At 43.8% G+C, this 18,324-nt stretch overlaps 1 protein-coding gene across 11 annotated transcripts in view; it reads right to left on the bottom strand.

Annotated features, from left to right (window-relative positions):
* The window catches only part of LOC143323015 (muscleblind-like protein 1), a 65,185-nt gene that overhangs the window by 24,575 nt on the left and 22,286 nt on the right, over positions 1-18,324 (bottom strand). The window contains exon 1 of one of the 11 annotated variants that reach the window (XM_076734553.1): positions 6,399-6,409. The exons of 7 other annotated variants lie outside the window; for them this stretch is intronic. Coding sequence is in view for 1 of the 4 variants with exons in the window: in XM_076734547.1 (XP_076590662.1) it covers positions 1,982-2,122 (141 nt within the window). In the remaining 3 variants the exon portion in view is untranslated. 3 more of the 11 variants (XM_076734552.1, XM_076734554.1, XM_076734547.1) reach the window with 3 other exon arrangements.

Consider the following 18,324-nt stretch of genomic DNA (forward strand, 5'->3'; position numbering starts at 1 on the left):
CTATGTGATCAAAACCTCAAACTTTCAGTATTATTTGTTGCCTGTGGTAGTTTGGCAGCTCTCTGAAGGATGTGTCTGTGGAATCCCAGAGAATAAAACCTGTGGCAGAATTCCACTCACGGACTGGCAACAGAGACAAAAACAAGAACAGAAGAAGAGGAAGGTAGACACTCAAAGACAGGAGTGAATAACAGGCTGAGGGAGACAGACAGACAGACAGACAGACAGACAGAGAGACAGAGAGAGACAGGTGCGGAGTGTGCCTTTCCTATTAATATTAATCAAAGCAGTCTGTCTGAGTGATTTCAGCAGTGTCTTTGCTGGCAGATATCTACATCCTCCAAGGGTTGAATGGCGCAATGCTTTCCACCAGGCCCTTCTGCATGTTCACTCCCGTAATCGCCCATTGATTCTAAATGATCTTTTAATCTACCGTCCAGAACGACTCATTCCAACTTAACCGCACATAATCCAGCAGCCTCTGATCTTTTCTGCATTCCCTCTCTGTGCTCACGCTGAGCCTGAGCTCCCCTCAGACAGTGGCTGCTGCCGCTCGCTGCTGCGAACACCGTGACCAGTGTGACAACTGTAGAGCTCCAGTCTGGACAGCCACCGTCCCAAACCCCTGTGCATTATTAATTTCCTCCCGATCGCACCGCCCCTCCCTCCTGCTCCCGAAGACAACCATCAATCAAGAAAGCGCCATCTGAATGAGGGCCGTGATGAGAGTGCACAAGCGTGCACGCCCGCACACACACACTCTCTCACGCACACGCACGGGCATGTGCTTTTTTTGACCAAAGGTTCCTGTTGGCAAGTGTACGTCAGAAAAATTATGACATCAGACGCAGCACAAAGAACGGCCTGTCTGAGGACTGAGAGTGCTGCCAGGCTGGCCAGTAACACACACACTTTCACACACACACACACACACACACACACACACACACACACACACACATTAACGCAGCACATTTATTAAGCAATACACTCCAGCTGCAAACCACTGACCCATTATGCCACATACATATTAGGAAGTAAACCTGATGACAAACATGTTTTTTTCTTTGAAGTCATTAGAGAAAAAACATCCTGTCTTCTTGGTCTCTCTTAGTGCCACTGCTGATACGAGATGTCTATGTAAGTCTCATTAACTCTTTCCAATCATTTATCAAATCTGGAACAGCCCTGGTGCATTAGTATAATAGCCTGGATCAGTTAATGGCCTTAAAACCTCATTTAACCGGGCATGGGGATAAGCCTTTGAGACAACGACAAAGATAGATAGGCAGATGAATCGCAGGTGATGACAGACGGAGGTGACACAACAAAGCTCGTCGAAGCTATAGCTGAAATAAAACAGCTGACGAGGGCCTGGAAAAACACTGCTCCACAGAGTGAGGCTCCTCTACGTCACAAATCACAGCAAGTCCATGGAAAGCTTTTAGCCGTAGTGCTCAATTAGCCAAAACACCAATTACGGCTCCCAAAAGCACTACTTAGTCTGGCAGTGTGTTAGCATGTTTTGGGTGGGTGCGGGTACAAAATCGTTAGCACAGGAAGCTAATGATGGGGCAAAATCATTAGCCGTCATGGCTGCTGACAGCACTCTGCCACTGTCAAGCTGAGCTGTTCCCTGTTTTTGTTATGGCCATTGCACATGGCTGGCTCAAGTGCTTCATGTTACACTAATATTTAACTGTTTGGTCGTGTTTACCTTTAGTTCAATGTTTTTCATGATCAGTGGTGGAAACTTTGAAAAGTTTTATTTATGGCCCTTTTCACATCAACTTGAAACTTGAAAAATCTGGTTGAATTTAGCTTTTTCAACCTGCTTTGATGTACCATTGCTAATTTGAGTCCGTGTCCAAGGACATGCAGGTTAGGTGAGACTACTTTTCCCTAAAATTCCTGTGGGTACGAATGTGTTTGCGTATCATTACCTGTTAATCATGTGCCACACTGACAACTCTTTTCTCACCCTGCTCTTCCTTTCTTCAGCCTCCCCATCACTCTGCAAAGGATAAACAGGTACAGGGAACAGATGGACGCGTGCAGGCCCAGTTTCGATTTGTCCACCCTGAAGCTGAAGCACTGATCCTGCACAGGCTTTAATTAACATCACCTGTGCGATCAAAATAAGTGTGCGAGCACAGGAAGGGGTAATGCTGCATTCACATCATTGCGCAAACATAATTACGAGGAAATGAGTCAGAAAAAAAATTAATGCTGTCTTCCGCGTTGTAATTCTGAGTTGGACACATTGACAATTTTTTGACAACGACAAAAGTCAAATTAGATGAATCAGCATCTTCTGAGGAACTACTGGCAGCTATGGGCAGCTCCAAAAGAGGTTAGCATAGACGCTGCTATAGCATCAGTTACATCAGAGCTGGAGAGCATTTCTTCATCAAAAGAAAAGCAAAGAGCGGGGTGAAGGTTTTTCTCCACGGAAAAGATGTTTTTGCTCTTCTCCCGTGTGGCCTCGGTACAACATATGGTTCGTTGAGCTGATTGGGTGAAGTTAGCCAGTGATAGACGCTGATAGACAGATGGTTCACCCAATCACCTGCCAAGTATTTTTTGAGTGTCTATCCTTTTCTAAACAGTTTCCAAGGACGACTTCCCAGATGGTTCTGTGTAACAATCCATCTGCTGTGTCAGGTTAAATGTCCTCCACTTGGTGACAAGAACTACCGAAGTGTCGACAAAGCCACCGCCGTCACTGGTAGTTTGCTCTAAATAAACTGCAATATTGATATTGATCATCAATGGGCCGGATTCAGCTCATTTGAAAGAAGCACTGCACAATTTGTATTTAGCTAAAAGTAGTTGTGTAGCTAAGTTGATAACTTAGTGGCTACTTAAATTATTTTACTACAAGGCAGGCAGTGGGGTGCAGTTTTAAGTCTCACTAGATGAGGAATGTGACAGCACTTTGTGAAGTAACTTTACCTGGACAGTCATTTCAGTGGCCACTTAAGTGAGGATCAAATTCCATGCATAGTCGAATGAACTGCAGTGTTTGCTGTTTGCTCCATAACTGCAAGCAAGACTGTTCTGTCGCTGCAAATCAACATATCTGGGAGTCACCTTGCTCTCATAAACAAATTACACATGGTGACATGTGTGTTTATAGCTCCAGAAAAATAATATTTTAGGCAACTCCTTCCACGTTCTGTTTATCCTTTGTTTAAACTTCCACTGTCACTGCCGTTTTAACATCACAACACGATGAATTGTGAGTTACTCCTCTGAACAAAGTCTGCAGATTTCCACATCTACAAAAAGTGTGCATAAAAAGCTCAAAACGTCTGCAGCACTAGCTCATTTCACAGCGGGGCAGCCCTGAACCCTCGAGACCCGAACCCTCATTAGACCCTTTTGTGGTTGGACAAATAAGCCATACCTATCTTTTACCGACGCCTTTGAAAGTGAACATCCCCGTGGTCAGAAGAGTCAGCGTTATTAGCATTTGAGGAATAAGTTTGGTGGGATTAAATGTAATGTCAAAGTCACCAAGTCAGCAGCAGAGCCTCCTTTTCATCTGTGCTCACTCCGCTCCTCCTCTCACTGACCCGGCCGCGGCCGTCTAGCCCTGACTTGCAGACTTTGCTCGAAAAGGAGGAGTAAAGTAGTTAAAATGAAAAAGTCCGTCTCTCTTGAGGGTGCAGTATAGGTGGCAAGTGTTGTCCCGGCTCCAGTGGGAACGTCATTGTCGAATTGTGTAAGCCAAAGTCTCTAATTAGCTTTGTTCTCATTAGGTCTACAACACTATCTCCCCTCAGACAAACACACGCATTCACCAGCACACATGCACGCACGCACGCACACATACAGGAGAGGAAGGCCATCCCACAGCCCCTGAGATCTGGCCCTTCTTCTCGATTTCTCTTTCAATTAACCCTCTTCCTCCATCCTCTATCTGTTCATCTTTTTTTCTCTTCGCCTTCATCTCTCCTTCACTCCCAGCCTTTGCATTCTCTATTCACAATCTCTAAAGTTTAGTCTAATTCAGTTTTATCTCCCCATTCACTGTGCCAAGGAGGCAGGCAGAGAGCAGAGCCATTAAAACAGCCTTAATGGAAGACTGGTGAACAGGCACACAGGATTCAACAGCTTTTAGGCCTAATTATTTTCTGCCCATCTTTCTAACACTCATTCTGCAGATATATGGGCCTCACTGGCAGCTGGGAATAGACCTCTTTCTTTCTTTCTTCCTTTTTTTTTTTTTTTTTTTTTTACATCTCAACCTGCCTCCTTTCTTCATATCTCTATCTTCAGCTATTTTCTTCTTAGATTGCTTCACAGTCATTGTCATCAAGTGTTCAAGTTGGGCGAAAAAGATCTTCTTGAAAAATTGTTTCTATTTGAGGACGGCGATGGAGAGAAAATCTGAGTGGTTAAAAAAAGGAGAGGATCGTGAATGAAGCAAAGATGCTGGCTGACGAAGACCGACGGCTGCCTTTGGTCTGCGCTGTGATCTTCAGCAGCTACGCAAAGTGGCACCAAAGCGAAAACAAAAGACGCTGCCGGCGACGGGGAGGGTGCTCGTGAAAGCTGCGTGAGTGGACGCAAACAGCAAACAGGCGCAGCCGCGTGAGCACTCAGAAATTGTTCATGTGCCCTCTTTGTATAATGATCTGAGGAGGGATTTGGTTTCAGATGGAGTCGGGATCAGATGCAGCAGAGTCAGAGGGCTGGAATGTTCTATTCTACGTCTGATGAGTCACAATCACGAGACCACACCCTGAAGCCAACGAGCAGAGTGAAAAAGGCCGAGAGAAAGTTGTCACATGTGAGTAGAGACATCTTATGAGCACGTCTGCGCACACACACACACACACACACACTCCTATTCTCCTCTATTGAAGGGTGTCACTGTACTGGCATCAGCAGCTAGTGTCATTGCCTGGAGGTTAAAGCAGATAAGAGAGGATTAGCATTCATTACTCCATAAAGTGATGATACCCCCCGCAAGCACACACACTCAGTGATGCACAGACATGCTCAAGGCGCACACACACACACACACACTCATACACACACACAAGGCGAATGGCCAGAATTTGTCTCCATAGCTGCAGCTTCTGTTGTTAAAGACTCACCGTCAAAGCTGAATACTAAATAAAGGGGAACAGTAATACAGAACAACGGCATGTAATCCTTTGTATCACAAACAACTGCAGAGCGGGAAAATCCTGAAACTGAAGTCTTGGGAATTCATGATGAGTTCCGACAAAGACAACAAGAAACAAACAAGAAATACGGAAAACAAAGAACAAAGAAACGAATGAACAAAGTTGACATTTAAGAATCTGATGTCATTTATTGATGCTGAAGTTACACGTTTTCCATCCAAGAACACTCACACAAATAATTAACACAGCACAGTTAAATAACTATTGTTTGCCTCCAGGACTTTGGCTTCACCACAGCAAAGGACAATTCAGCAGGTAGCTTGGCCCGTTCCCAAACACACACAAGAGAGCCAAAGAGAGACTTACTGGAAGAAAAGAAACAGCCATTTGTAGGTTAAGGATATATTTTGTTAGAGCGATACATCATGTAGAAAAGCATGACACAGTGGGTCTTAATTCCCTCCCACACACTCGCACACACACTCAGCGACAGAGCAGAGGGCAATCACCCCTTCCTTCTCCACGTAGCGCCTTCCGGCTGCACACTCATCCACATCGATCCACATTGATCAAAGTCGGCTTGTACCACTTCAGCAGAGAGCGGGGTAACAGGGCAGGGTGATCACCTTCCCTGAGCCTCTCTCACAATGGACTCATCCGTTGTCAAAGATGCCACTGCCACGAACCGTACGCAGACACAGAAGTAATGTTGTGTATCAAAGGAGCCCAAATCCAATTAAAAAGACATGAAAATTAACGTCTGAACAAGCTGAATTTGCACTGAAGCTTAAATTATTTGCAATGCACGATCGCTACGGATCTGACTGGAATCTCTGCGCCATTAAGATCACATATTTTGTGTTGTGCCGTCCAGCCTGGATTTCAAATATCAGCAGGCGAGCTGCAGCGAGAGACGGCACGATGACAGACAGCGTGCTGTCTGCAGACCCAACACAACACAGCTGCTGTATCTCTCTCTGATGGCTGAGCCTGATACCGCTGTAATCCCGTTAAAGCCTTTTGAAGAATCACAATGTCCAACAGCAAGCCCTGCAACATGCACTATAACAATAAAGGGATATTACAGACATTCTTCAATCTCGGCGCGCGTTGAACAGGCGACTGACATGACTCCCGTTCACTTCCACGCTCTCCTCCTCTTATTACTTTCCCTCCATCCACACACCACCTCTCTGCTGTTCTTTCCTCTCCATCTGTCCATCACTGTCCACGTTACACCATTTGATGTCTACGCACCCATCCATCAACCTTTCACTCTCTTTCACTCCATTTCATTGCTGCACAGTCTCTCTTCCTCTCTGGCTTTAATCTGCTTGTTGACACCACCCTCCCGTCTGTCCGTCCCTGCAGGGATCACATTCTTCGCCTCATATTTAATGTCATGATGATGCAATTACAGAAGCAGGCATTTCCGCAATCAAATTGGCTTCTTGGGTCATTTCACAGCTATTTTTGTTTTTGCTGCAGACTTGCATGACTTGCATGTTTCAGGGTGGAGAAAAAAACAAGCGGGCTTCACAGGTTGCTGTAAGACGGCAATTCGGGGGTTGATGTATTAACTTTTTTAGAACGAGGGAGAGAGAAAACCCAAGCAGAGAGCAGTGAAAAACATCCGCTCCATTATGGTCATGAAGGATCAATATTGCATGGAGACAAAGTGCGGCTAAACAGTGCGGTTTCTGTTAATTAGCACTTCTCTAATGATCTCTCTTTTCTCTCCTCCTCCTCCTTTCTCCACTCCCTCGCTTTCTGTACTTCCCCTCCCACTCTCCCACTTTATTGCTCCCTGCCATTAAAACCCTTTCCTTCTTTGGTTTCGTCACGTTCCTCTGTGGAAGTCTGTTGATGTTGTCCTCCTAACCAATGTCCTGTCTCTCAGCAGAGAAAACAAAAGCGAGAGGAGGTATCTGAGTTCTTTTCATAAGCGTGATGAATATCCCACTCCTGTGTTTGTGGCTGATGGCTCTCAAGGATGAGATTTAATGAACCTCTCATCCAACTCTGATTATTTTCTAATTAAAGGAGTGAATGATGGGGGCAATGAGTAAATTCATGAATGCATGTTTATGACTGCGGGGGGAAAAATAAAACAACAAACATGCTAATGACAGACGCAAAGACAGAAATCATACTCAGTCGAGCCTTGTTTACTGCACTCCCTCGGGAGCGGAGGTCGTTCGGCGGAAAGGAATGTTTTCAGTGTTTAAACAAATTACAAATCTAAAATCAAATTCGTTTCATAATGCAAAATATGTTTGCATCCGGTGGAAATATTAAAATGTTTTCAGCTGCATTAATCAAGCTGGACTTGCCTGCTGACAAATTATATATCTGCAAGCATATTTGTTATGATGTTTGGCAGAGCAGCAGGTGTAGAAATTCTACCACTATTCATATACCTCTCATAGCAGCCCCATCTCTTGACAGTTCTGCTTATGTACGATTAGTTTGGTTTGTTGAAAAGCAGCGTGGCTGGGGATACTGGTTCATAGTCCCACGTACGGCTCGGCTGAGCTTAGGAAACAGAAGCTCTCTGGAAAGACTGTAGTTTTGGTCATGTGAACAGGTTGTGTCTCATGCTTCAAGTCAGCTTTGGCTAACACAAACCTAACCATCATTCTCTAATCCCAGACAAGTGCAGCGAGTCCCTAAACATAACCATAAACAAGACTCAGCGAGCACCTACGGCAACACTAGAGGCTCTACTGGGTTGTACTTAGGGATAGTGGTTGAGCTAAATGCTAAAATTAGCATGCTAATATGCAGACAATAAAATGCATGTCTTTAATTTCACGCAATATTTATATATTACATATTATTTTATATTTACAAATTCCTTGTATGTGCACACACTTTCCCAATAAAGCCAACTCTGATACTGACCCTGGTCTGATTCTGATGCTGATGCTGAGCAGGTATAATGTTTACAGTGTTCACTGTCTTAGCTTAGTGTGGTTGCATGCTAACAGCAGAGCACAGCTCAGGTTGATGGGAATGTCACTAGTTTTGGACATGATCAATGGATCAGCAAAGTTACTACAAATCATCTTGTGACGACATGAATTTCATGGCACAACTTTGAACATCATGTTGCTAGCATGGCTACAAATGTAATCCAAGCAGTATTATATGTTACAAATTGGTAGTATACAAACAAAACAAACCTATAAAACTTGTCCCCTAAACCATAAACATCAGTACACAGAGTTGCTTATCAACATATAATCCATTCATCAATTATCTATGCCTGTTTATCCTTTGCAGGGCTGGCTGGAGCCAATCAGAGCACTCACTGGGTCAGATGCAGGATACACACCAAACTGATCACCAGTCTCTCACAGGGGTAACACATATAGACATACAACTGTTCGCACTACAGGCACACCTATAGGCAATTTAGAGACGCTAATCAAGCTAATGTGCGTATCTGCAGGAGGAAACCCACGAAGGTACGGGGAGTCGATTCTGCATTCAAACAACGTAAAGAGACAAACCAATGCACCACATGTCGGCCCATACACGATGTCAAACCCACAATAATAACACATCTGCCTTCTGTTTCCACTGTGATCACCCAAACTCTCTCCTGTCCCATTTTAATTTCTTTCTTCCATTACGTCAGAGCTATCGTGCAATGGCTTCCATAACAGCACACGCATACATAATCAATTCAAAATGCCCAGTAACGCAGCAGTGAGAGACTTGCCCAGCCTCCAACTTCCTGCCTGTTCCAGCCGGCAATACCATTAACCAGGCACCACTGCCTGCTCTAACATGATTACCTACCTGAGGTGAATGCTCATTATTTCACAGGACTCTCTCTGCTTTACCGGGATCAGTGTTTGTGTGTGTGTCACTGTGTGTGTGGGTGACTGCAGCAGAGAGTGAGTGGATGTGTGTGTTTATGTGTTCAGGGTTGAAAGTGAAGGATCACGCTTCAGAAGTGCGACCGCATAGCGCCCGAACTCCTGAGATCAGATGGAGAGTAGAGGGTCAGTGACAGGTAGAGGGAAGAGGAGACGGAGGAAAGGCTAGACGGCGGCAGACAGACTTATGGCGCTGCCAAACGACAAAAGAACAAGTTGGCGGACGGCTTGCTGTCCTGGAGTGAATTAATGTTCTGTTGCTCCCACTCCGTCTACTTCTCCCTCCACCCCCATACACCTTACTTGTCCGCATTCTAATTTACATGTTTGTTTTACCGCATCACTCCCAAAGAATTAGACATGGTGTGCTTTAAAAGCAGTCGGAAGATGGTGAGGGGAAAAAAAAAAAAGTTGGGAGGAGGAGGTGATCGGTGCACTTGGGAGGAAGACGGGGAGTTAGATTGGAGAGGTGGTGGTGTGTCGGGGGGTGATTAGATATTCTGTTCACAACAGCAGTAGCAGCAGGAGCAGCAATAGCAATGGGACATCACGACTCAGCACGCAGAGATGCTGATATTACCTTCAGACTGCCTAAACATCCGGCGCCCTCCAGCCTCGCGCCAAAACACGTGCACACATACGTAATGCCAGAAGACTCGGTCATATACGCAGAGACATTTGCATGCAGAAAGTTGTAGTTTGAGGCAACATTAATAGTTTTGCAAGATTAAAAGTGAAAGGACGAGGCGTGCCATAAGGTGAAGGAGAGACGGCTGCATGTGGTGAGACGCTATTCCTGAATGCCCTTGTATGTATTTTGGCTGTGATGTTGTTGTGTCATGTCTCCATGCTGATGCAGCGTGTTTAAAGATGGATGTGTGTGTGTGTTTGTGTGTCTATGCTGAGGCAGCTTATCCACAGATGGATGCAGAAATGGTGGCCTCTCTGAGGACAGAGAGACATTTAGAGGAGACGTTTTGCAGGGAGGACTCGCTCATGAATAGAGCCTGACAAAGTTAATAGCTGCTGCTGTGCGTTCCCTGCTTACTTCATGGCAATGTGCTAATAAAAGCCTCCTTTCATAATGTCCTGTGTAGGCTGAGCCATGTGAGAAATCAGATATGGTATATCTTGTTTAGTTAGGCCCAAAAATATATTCTAAAAATGGATCTGCAGAGTGCTAGATGAAAACAGTTACCAGGAGTGCACCCACTTGCTAACACTAATGTTTTTGAGCATCTCTTAGACCAATAACACCACTTTACAGAAACAGCTCAGAGGATACTCGTATGCATGTACACACAAATGAACTCTAAAGGCACAATTCAAAATACAACAGAAACCTTTCCCAAACATAACCACCGGTGGGGAACCTGCTATCACTCAAATTAACAGTTCTCCAAGGAGTGTATAGTGTTGAGGGAACTGGTGCTAACATTAGCAAGCTAGGCTAACTACCTCCCACTTTCCGAGTGGAGCACAAACTCCCAAATATTGCACGCTGAAAGGGACAGACAGTTGGCGGCCTGCGCTCTGTGGACTTGTTCAAAAAGGGAGAAAAATATTTTGTATTGTGGGGTGCACAGTACATCCTGCTCCAGTCAGTAGCGCACCATCTGATGCATCTAACAAACCCTTGGCTGTTATTCAATCAGTGGCATTATGGACACACACTCGCTGCAGTGGTTCAGCTTTTAATGCATGAATTAAGTGTAAGCAACAATAAAAAAAGAGTCTAATGAAATCTAAAGTCTAATTCTAATCTGATTCTTAAAAGGTTTGTTTCCATCAGGAATGTTTGCAAGACTGAAACCATATCATAAATGATTACATGTCGAGAAACGTCCTTTTACAACTAAATTAAATTACATGTGTACAGTATATACCTGTAATCTATATGGTCACAGTGCTGATTAAAGACTATGCACTGACCCTATTAAGTGACATGATCAATCCACTGCTATTGGATCGGTCATCGGAGGAGAAATCGACATCAGGAGGGGACTGGAAGAAGTCTGAAAACTTATCTTTTTCTCTGTCTGGGCCTTCTGTCGACCCTGAGTCAGCATGTTTGAGTCTTGTCTCCTTGAAGTTTATATACAACTCATTAGCAACAGCAAATACGTTTTAAAGGAAACGTAATGCGACCGAATTACATTTGTATTAGCATAATGAGGAAATGCTGTTAATTAAAGCAACTGGCAAATCAGGTTGATCGGGTTGATACTGAATGTATTTCATTTGTTGTCTGGCAAAGTCGGCAATCTTGCAGTGTTCGTACCCACACGTAGTGACTTCAGCATTATTGAAGTTTTTCTGGTGATGTTTAGGCACTGACAGCACTTGGTGAATGTTAAGGAAAGATCATGGTCTGTTTTCACACAGAGAAAAAACAGGAATCACAGTCTTTCTCTAAGCTTGATCAAAGTGTGTTTATGGCCTAAACCTGACCACGGTCTGGACGCAAACCCTGAATTCTGGTGTCGCAGTCCTGCACTTTGTACACCCACCATAAACACCAGCCACCTCCCTGCAACTCCAGCGCGGTCTGTCAAATGCACTTTCATTCAGTCAAACAAGCTTTGATTCAGAACAGCGATTGCGTTTGTCAACACAGCGTAATTATACATGCAAATGAGTTGTATATACACGTAATTTCTGGGAGACAGGGTCGCACTGTTCACGCCCAAAAACAAAGTCCCTGATGTGGATAGAGTCAAAAAACACTGGCCTTACATTGTTGTGTTGACAGGGAAAACTGTGGTTTTTGGAGAACAATGAAGCTAAGACTGCTCAGACACAACAACCTAAACCCCTCGAGTGGATGCATATGTGTAAACAGCATTTTCAGATTTAGCCAGCTTAGTGCAGAAATAGTCTAAACACAGACCCGAGTGACCCCCTGCACACGAAAGTACGATGACGCACAACATACACAAGCAAGCATCATGGAAGCATGATTCATCTCTTTCTGATGGTTGGCCACGGTGGAACAAAAAAAAAAAAAAAAAGGAAAAAAAAAAAGCCAGAAACAGACAAATGTCTCCCCAAAATATGATGAAAAGCGATTAAGAAAAAAAGATAAAAATCACTGTGTGTGAAATGGAAATGAAAGCGTCTGGGATGGCTGGGAGAGAGAAAAAAGAAGAGGAGAGAGGAGGGGGGTGTAGGATGGGTTGAGTAGAGACAGATTAACAGAGGTAATGAGAGGAGAGGATGAGAGCGGAGAGCATGACAGTAGAATACAGATACAGAGCAGATTAACACTGTTGGAGTACGTTTCCCTTTCAAAGAGTTCTTATCCAATATACTGCATCCCTCTGTGCGCGCACACACACACACACACACACACACACACACACACACACGCGCACACACACACACACACACACACACACACACACACACACACACACACACACACACACCTCTACTTTTGTTTTCTACTGGGTTCTCATCTCAATACACTGCCTTACCTCTTCTCCTGTTATGTTCTCTTTGCTCTCTCTCTCTCTCTCTCTCTCGCTCTCTCTCTCTCTCTCCCACTCCTGCACTCACCCTCAACACTTTCTGTGTCTTTTCAAGGACTCTGTAGTTTACCGCATATGTAGGTCACCATACGTTCCCGGCGTTGCTGAGCTCGTGTTTGAGTGGCTGCGTCTGCGCTGCAAGAAAATGTACATCTGGGTGCGGGCGCATGTATGTGAGTTGTACTCTCTAAATTACAGCCTGTAATCATTGATCGCAGTAACTCACATCATGCAATGACCATGTTGATTTCTGAGCATGCTGCATTTACTCAAACACTTGGGTCAACAACAAACGCTGTGCATTAAAGTGCTCCAGTGTTGTTTCTTCTGAGAGCACATTATGAAGTTTACAAGAGCTGTAGAGCTGTTTTTTTTTTTTTTTTTTAATTCTAATAATTTGAATACTACATTAATCATTTAGGCACTTTTATAAAAAAGACCTTATCTTGTTTTGATTACAATGTGCTTCTTTAATAATGTCCCTACTGGTCGGTGTGTCAAAGCCTCTTCTTTGTCCACAAAAGGGGCTCGGTGGACACCAGGTCTTAGTGCAGACAAAAGCCGCACACATAATTGGTGTCTATGCATTTTTGGCATCTGGGGAGATTGTGCCTCTTACGTATTCAGCTTTAACAAAATATTTCAAAACACATACTGGCACTGGCTCCACTTTATAACAACCATTATACGCTTGAAGTGGCTGTTTAAGGTGATTATGGGGACATAATACACAGCAGCATCACTATAATGATGGCAAGCCATGCCCTGTGTTATTGCAATAATAGGTCCACCAATTCTCAAGGACATGTGGCCATTACTAGCACAATCTTCACCTTCAGGATAATGTAATGCATAATTAAACCGAAAAGGAAGCGCTAATGTTAATACATACACAGCACACCAAGTTTTCATTAAGCTCAGGCAATAAGAGGCACCTTTATAGGCCTCTCAGTTGAGGACATGGTTGTGTTGTAGCAGTGGCCAACAACCTGGAGCTGAGCAGCATCTCTGATGACTAAGTGACTCAGTGTTTTGCTAAATGGCGAAAAAGCTTGAAACAGCATCTGTCCGGTCAACTGCACGCTGTCCAACTCCCAGATCCAGGCTGGATCTGAGTGTGAAATTAACACCGCTAGAGCAGCAGATATGGAGTAAGTTTGTTTATAGTTAATAACAGCCAGGCGCCACACCGGCCAGAAAACTCTTGACACCAAAATATTTGAGTACTTCACCTATAAGGAATGCGTTTTCTTTCTGATAACCATGTGTGGTCTCTGACAATGAGTCAAAACTGAATAAAGAAAACAAACCAATGGCTCTCTATTAAACACACTCTCTGATGCTGTAGCTACTTGATTGGCTCTACACAAAGAGAGAGAATCTAAACTTTCTATTCACTCTGCTCTCTGATTGGATAATTAGCATAAAACAGTTAATAATAAGCAAAACGTCATTTTCAGAAACAACACCGGATTTCTGCTGAATATGTGACATCCTGTCTTTACTCCACCTGCTAACTTCCCGACATCCAATTGGCTGCTAAGCGTAAACCCCTCGGTGCTAGATAAAGTTTTTATTATCATATATCACATGGTCAGGTGCAGCCCCGATTCGAGCTAACTCATAAATTCGGTGGAAAAACACACAATGCGCTGTGGGAGTGAGATGGTGAATATTACATTTCTCCACTATGAACAACACCACGGATTCAATTCCAATATGATGACCTACAAGAAAAGTTATCTCAACATTGGAGTTGTAGGTGTAAAAAGTACTAAAATTAGGTGGAGGTTAAAGTTATGGTATGGCTTTGTTAAATAGCGAAAAAGAAAGGCGTTCCACCCACACTGCAAATCCTTTCGACAATATACTGAATGTCAAACGTCTGTCGTACCCGGTTCTGGCAGCGTTTCCTCATAATAATTTTGGAGTGGGAACTTTTTTGTGTTTGCATTTTAAAACATCTTGCTAATTGAATTAAAATTTTGGCAGAGCATTATGGGATCTTCATTATGGGCTGAAGGACACTGAGGTACAATTTAGAAATTTCCATTCCGATTCTTTCAGGCGAAAAATTCAAAGAAATAGTCAAAACTGTGTCCTTGCAACGTGTTTTCCTACCAAACCTCTAAGCTTTAACAGAAGGGAGCGAGATAGAAGACGGATCCACAGTATGTGTATATATATATATAGTCACAGAGCATTTCCCTTAAGCACATAAAGTAATCGCTACAAATTTCTATCCACGACCACTTTGAAGTTTTTCCTGTAATGTTGTTTTCTCTGAAACAAGTAAGTAAGCAAATTGATAAATCCTGAGTGGGCTTGTTAGGCACAAAAATAAAAATATAACACAGAACACATTTCCAGTGGTACAAATAATATAACAAATGACAACCTTTACTCTAACAATGAAGCATTTTGGTTGCTTAGAGGGGTTCCAAGGGTTTTCACCCACCCAATAGTTCACCCACAAAAATAAACCCAGAAATACTCTTACGTATTCCTTTCATGCAGCGACTTTGTCCAACTACAATGGATTCCAATAAAACTTTTCCATTAGAGAAAACGTCAAACGTCAATAGAATGGATGAAAATCTAAACGAGAAGAAATTACTTGGAAATTTGACCCACTGAGACACTTTCTGCATGGTCATCAGTAGCTAGTCCATCATTGAGGGCTGACGTGGAGCTCCTGTGGCTCTTTGGCTCACTCTCACCTGTTTCCCATCACAGCCCGATGGTGAGTTTATTGTATTTTGTCAGACTAAATGCCCCCAGATTTGTTTTTTATTCTATTACAATGAAACCGGCTTTGTCTCCAGCTGCTAATAGCAACAAGCTGCTGAATTCCTGCAGCAGGAGCCAAAAGGGCAAGCAAATACCCCATTTTTAAAAAGAATTCTCTAATTATAGACATTTGTCCAACAAGGCCAAAATTGGGTGCTTGTCTGTGCCTTCGTGTTTTGTCTGAACGCACCTTTGGACGGCTAAAATTCCCTTTTCAGGAAAACATACACACACACTGCAACTGAGGAAGCAGTCGGGGATTGATGTGACCTGAACCCATTCGATTCCGTCAACCACAATACCCCTAATTTTTTACCTTTCAGTACAAAATGAGCAAATATCCACTATGTTAAATAACCCTCAAGCTGTCCCATGTACTCAGATAGCTTGCTCACGTATTTGTGAGCTTGCTTTTCTTTGTCACTGGTGTGTTTCCAGCCCGAGAGGGTCAGTCTCTCCGTGATATCAGCCAATCCTGCAGAGCCTCTCCCTCTGACTCATTTCCTGTTCACCTCTATCACTCCATCCTCTGTTCACGCCACCCATCAAATGGAACTTTCCACTACATTCACAGCTGACAATCCCCTATTTTTCTGGAGCTAGCACTGAATGGCTGAATGACGTTTATGACAGAAAAGGAGAAATGAAGACACTGACACATGCGGACTAAGTGGTGAGCATGAAAACTGGCAAGAAACTGTGACTGGAGGATTTTTTTAAAAGATACAGAACAAAGTACATTTATTAAATCTGAGACAAAAAGAGAAAGACGGAAAAAGTGAGCGAGAGCCGCTCTGTTTCTCCAGCTACTGGCCCTCCCTTCCTTTGCCGGCATGCATTTCAAAAGGAATTAAGGGCAGGTGGTATGCCAAATTGTCCCGGAGTGCAAAGCCAACATCCATCCCTTTACTCCCCTTTTTTTTCCTCTGCATCCTCCCGCCTGTCCTTCCCTATCCCCTTGCTCCCCTCTCTCCATGCCATGCTGTGTGTTATGAATTCATCTGCAGATAAAGCAGATCTATCATTCTGTCACAGAGGCAGGGAAGGGAGGTAGACTGTGGAATGCCCTGGCACTGAGAGCAGGGAAGGGCTCTGAGCATAGTGCTACGCTTCCTCGCACATTCCCTGCTGTGCCTGCTCTCGTCCTCTCCGACTCAGTCTCCCTGTCTGTTTTCATGATCCATGCAATGCCTTGGCAGCGTCCCCTTACTCATTCCTGTCTTACCTGTACCAAACAAACCCACCCGAGCCGTCGGAGCTCCAACCAAGCAGGCCAGAACTGTAATAACACAGTGCCTGGCTTAACAAGAAACACCCCCTCTCCCAGTTACAAACCAAGGTAAGCTGTGGCCTGGACTGGCTTGACTGACTTCCAGCTCTGGTCTCCAGTTACACTGAATAACACCCTGCTTGCCAATCAGATAGGAGACAAATTACGGGACATGTGCACGACACGGTAGACAGGACACTAGAATCCAGAATCACTGTGCTCACTTGAGCCAAAACAGCCAGATTGACTTGACTGATATCACTGTATCCAACACATTTCCAGCATCTGGAATAATGAGACAGCAGGCTGAAATGCCAGTGTGAGGCTTGTGTGACATATGTTGTCTATGAGGCTTGTATTCTGCATATGCACATGCATATGTACTTGTCTTCATATACATTATGCTATATTAGAGAAGGCCAGTGTTCAAGCTTGGCTGTCAGCCATGACACATGGAGCCACAGCTGACCTTTTACAAACTCTCACTGTTGTTGGTCAATTAAAAGTGTGACCGGCTGCACACACACACACACACACACACACACATAACCATGAACAGTGTACCACATGTTTATGATTGAAAGGGAAATGTGTTGCTTAGAGCCCATTAAAATGTTACTTTTCTCTTCTCTTCTCTTCTCTTCTCTTCTTAAGTGAGTGAGTGAGCTGAAGTGAGTTGACAACATGTCTGACAAACATGACTCAACATATCTGCAAAGCAAAACACGTTTTCATTTGTTTCATCCACAACATCAGCTCATGGCAACTAAAGCATGATTGATGTTATTGTTTTGTTTGGTAAGGTAAGGGAGCGGGCTTCTGGTTGCAATTTATGCTGAAAAAGTCATGGCTGACGTGAAGCATGCAGCAGGATGTTTACTTTTTAGCCACGCTAGCAGCATTTTTCTAGAGCCGGCAATGTTGGTGAGTCTGTTGGTCAGTCAGGCAGCCACATCGGTTCAGACACAAATATCTCAGCTGTTGGATGGATCGCCTTGAAGTTTACAAAGACACTCATGGTTCCTGATTCTTTTGTTTTGGTGATCCCCTAATTTTTCCTGTGTCAACATGAAGCTGGTATTTGTGATTTTGGATGAGACCACAATAACCAATTCCACTGCAGTCAATCTGATTGACTGCAATGAAATCTGTCCCCCATTAAAGTAACAGCAAATACAGCTGGCATCAAGAAACGTACCAGCTACCTCACTAACCATTAAAACTATAAACCAGCATAACAATTACCACCACAAACCACCATCTTCTGAACACACGCATTACAAACACTATTGTGCAAACACTAATGCCACAAAGTAATATTTGAATTTTGAATGATAAAACAGCAAACGTAGCAAACTACTCGATCAGCACGACCATCCCTATAGCTCCACCTTTCAGCAAACGTGACGTAGAAGAGGTGTGTGTGTGTGTGTGTGTGTGTGTGTGTGTGTGTGTCTTATTCAGTGGCTTTGTGCTGGGCATCGGCCTCTCATTTATGCACATACTGTGGAAAAGCAGACTTGAAGCGTAACGTTTCAGGTTGTTGAGACACAGCTGAAACACGATCCTGTCGGTGCAGACAGCTGCAGAGATTTAAATGAGAGCATCTGCTGCGTGAGATGTGCAAGTAGAAAAAACACATCTGATGAAGCTTGTCAGCAAAATACCTGTTGAAAACAATCACAGGGTAAGCTAACGTTGCCAAA

The sequence above is a fragment of the Chaetodon auriga genome, chromosome 7, assembly GCF_051107435.1.
Source record: "Chaetodon auriga isolate fChaAug3 chromosome 7, fChaAug3.hap1, whole genome shotgun sequence".
Taxonomy (NCBI): domain Eukaryota; kingdom Metazoa; phylum Chordata; class Actinopteri; order Chaetodontiformes; family Chaetodontidae; genus Chaetodon; species Chaetodon auriga.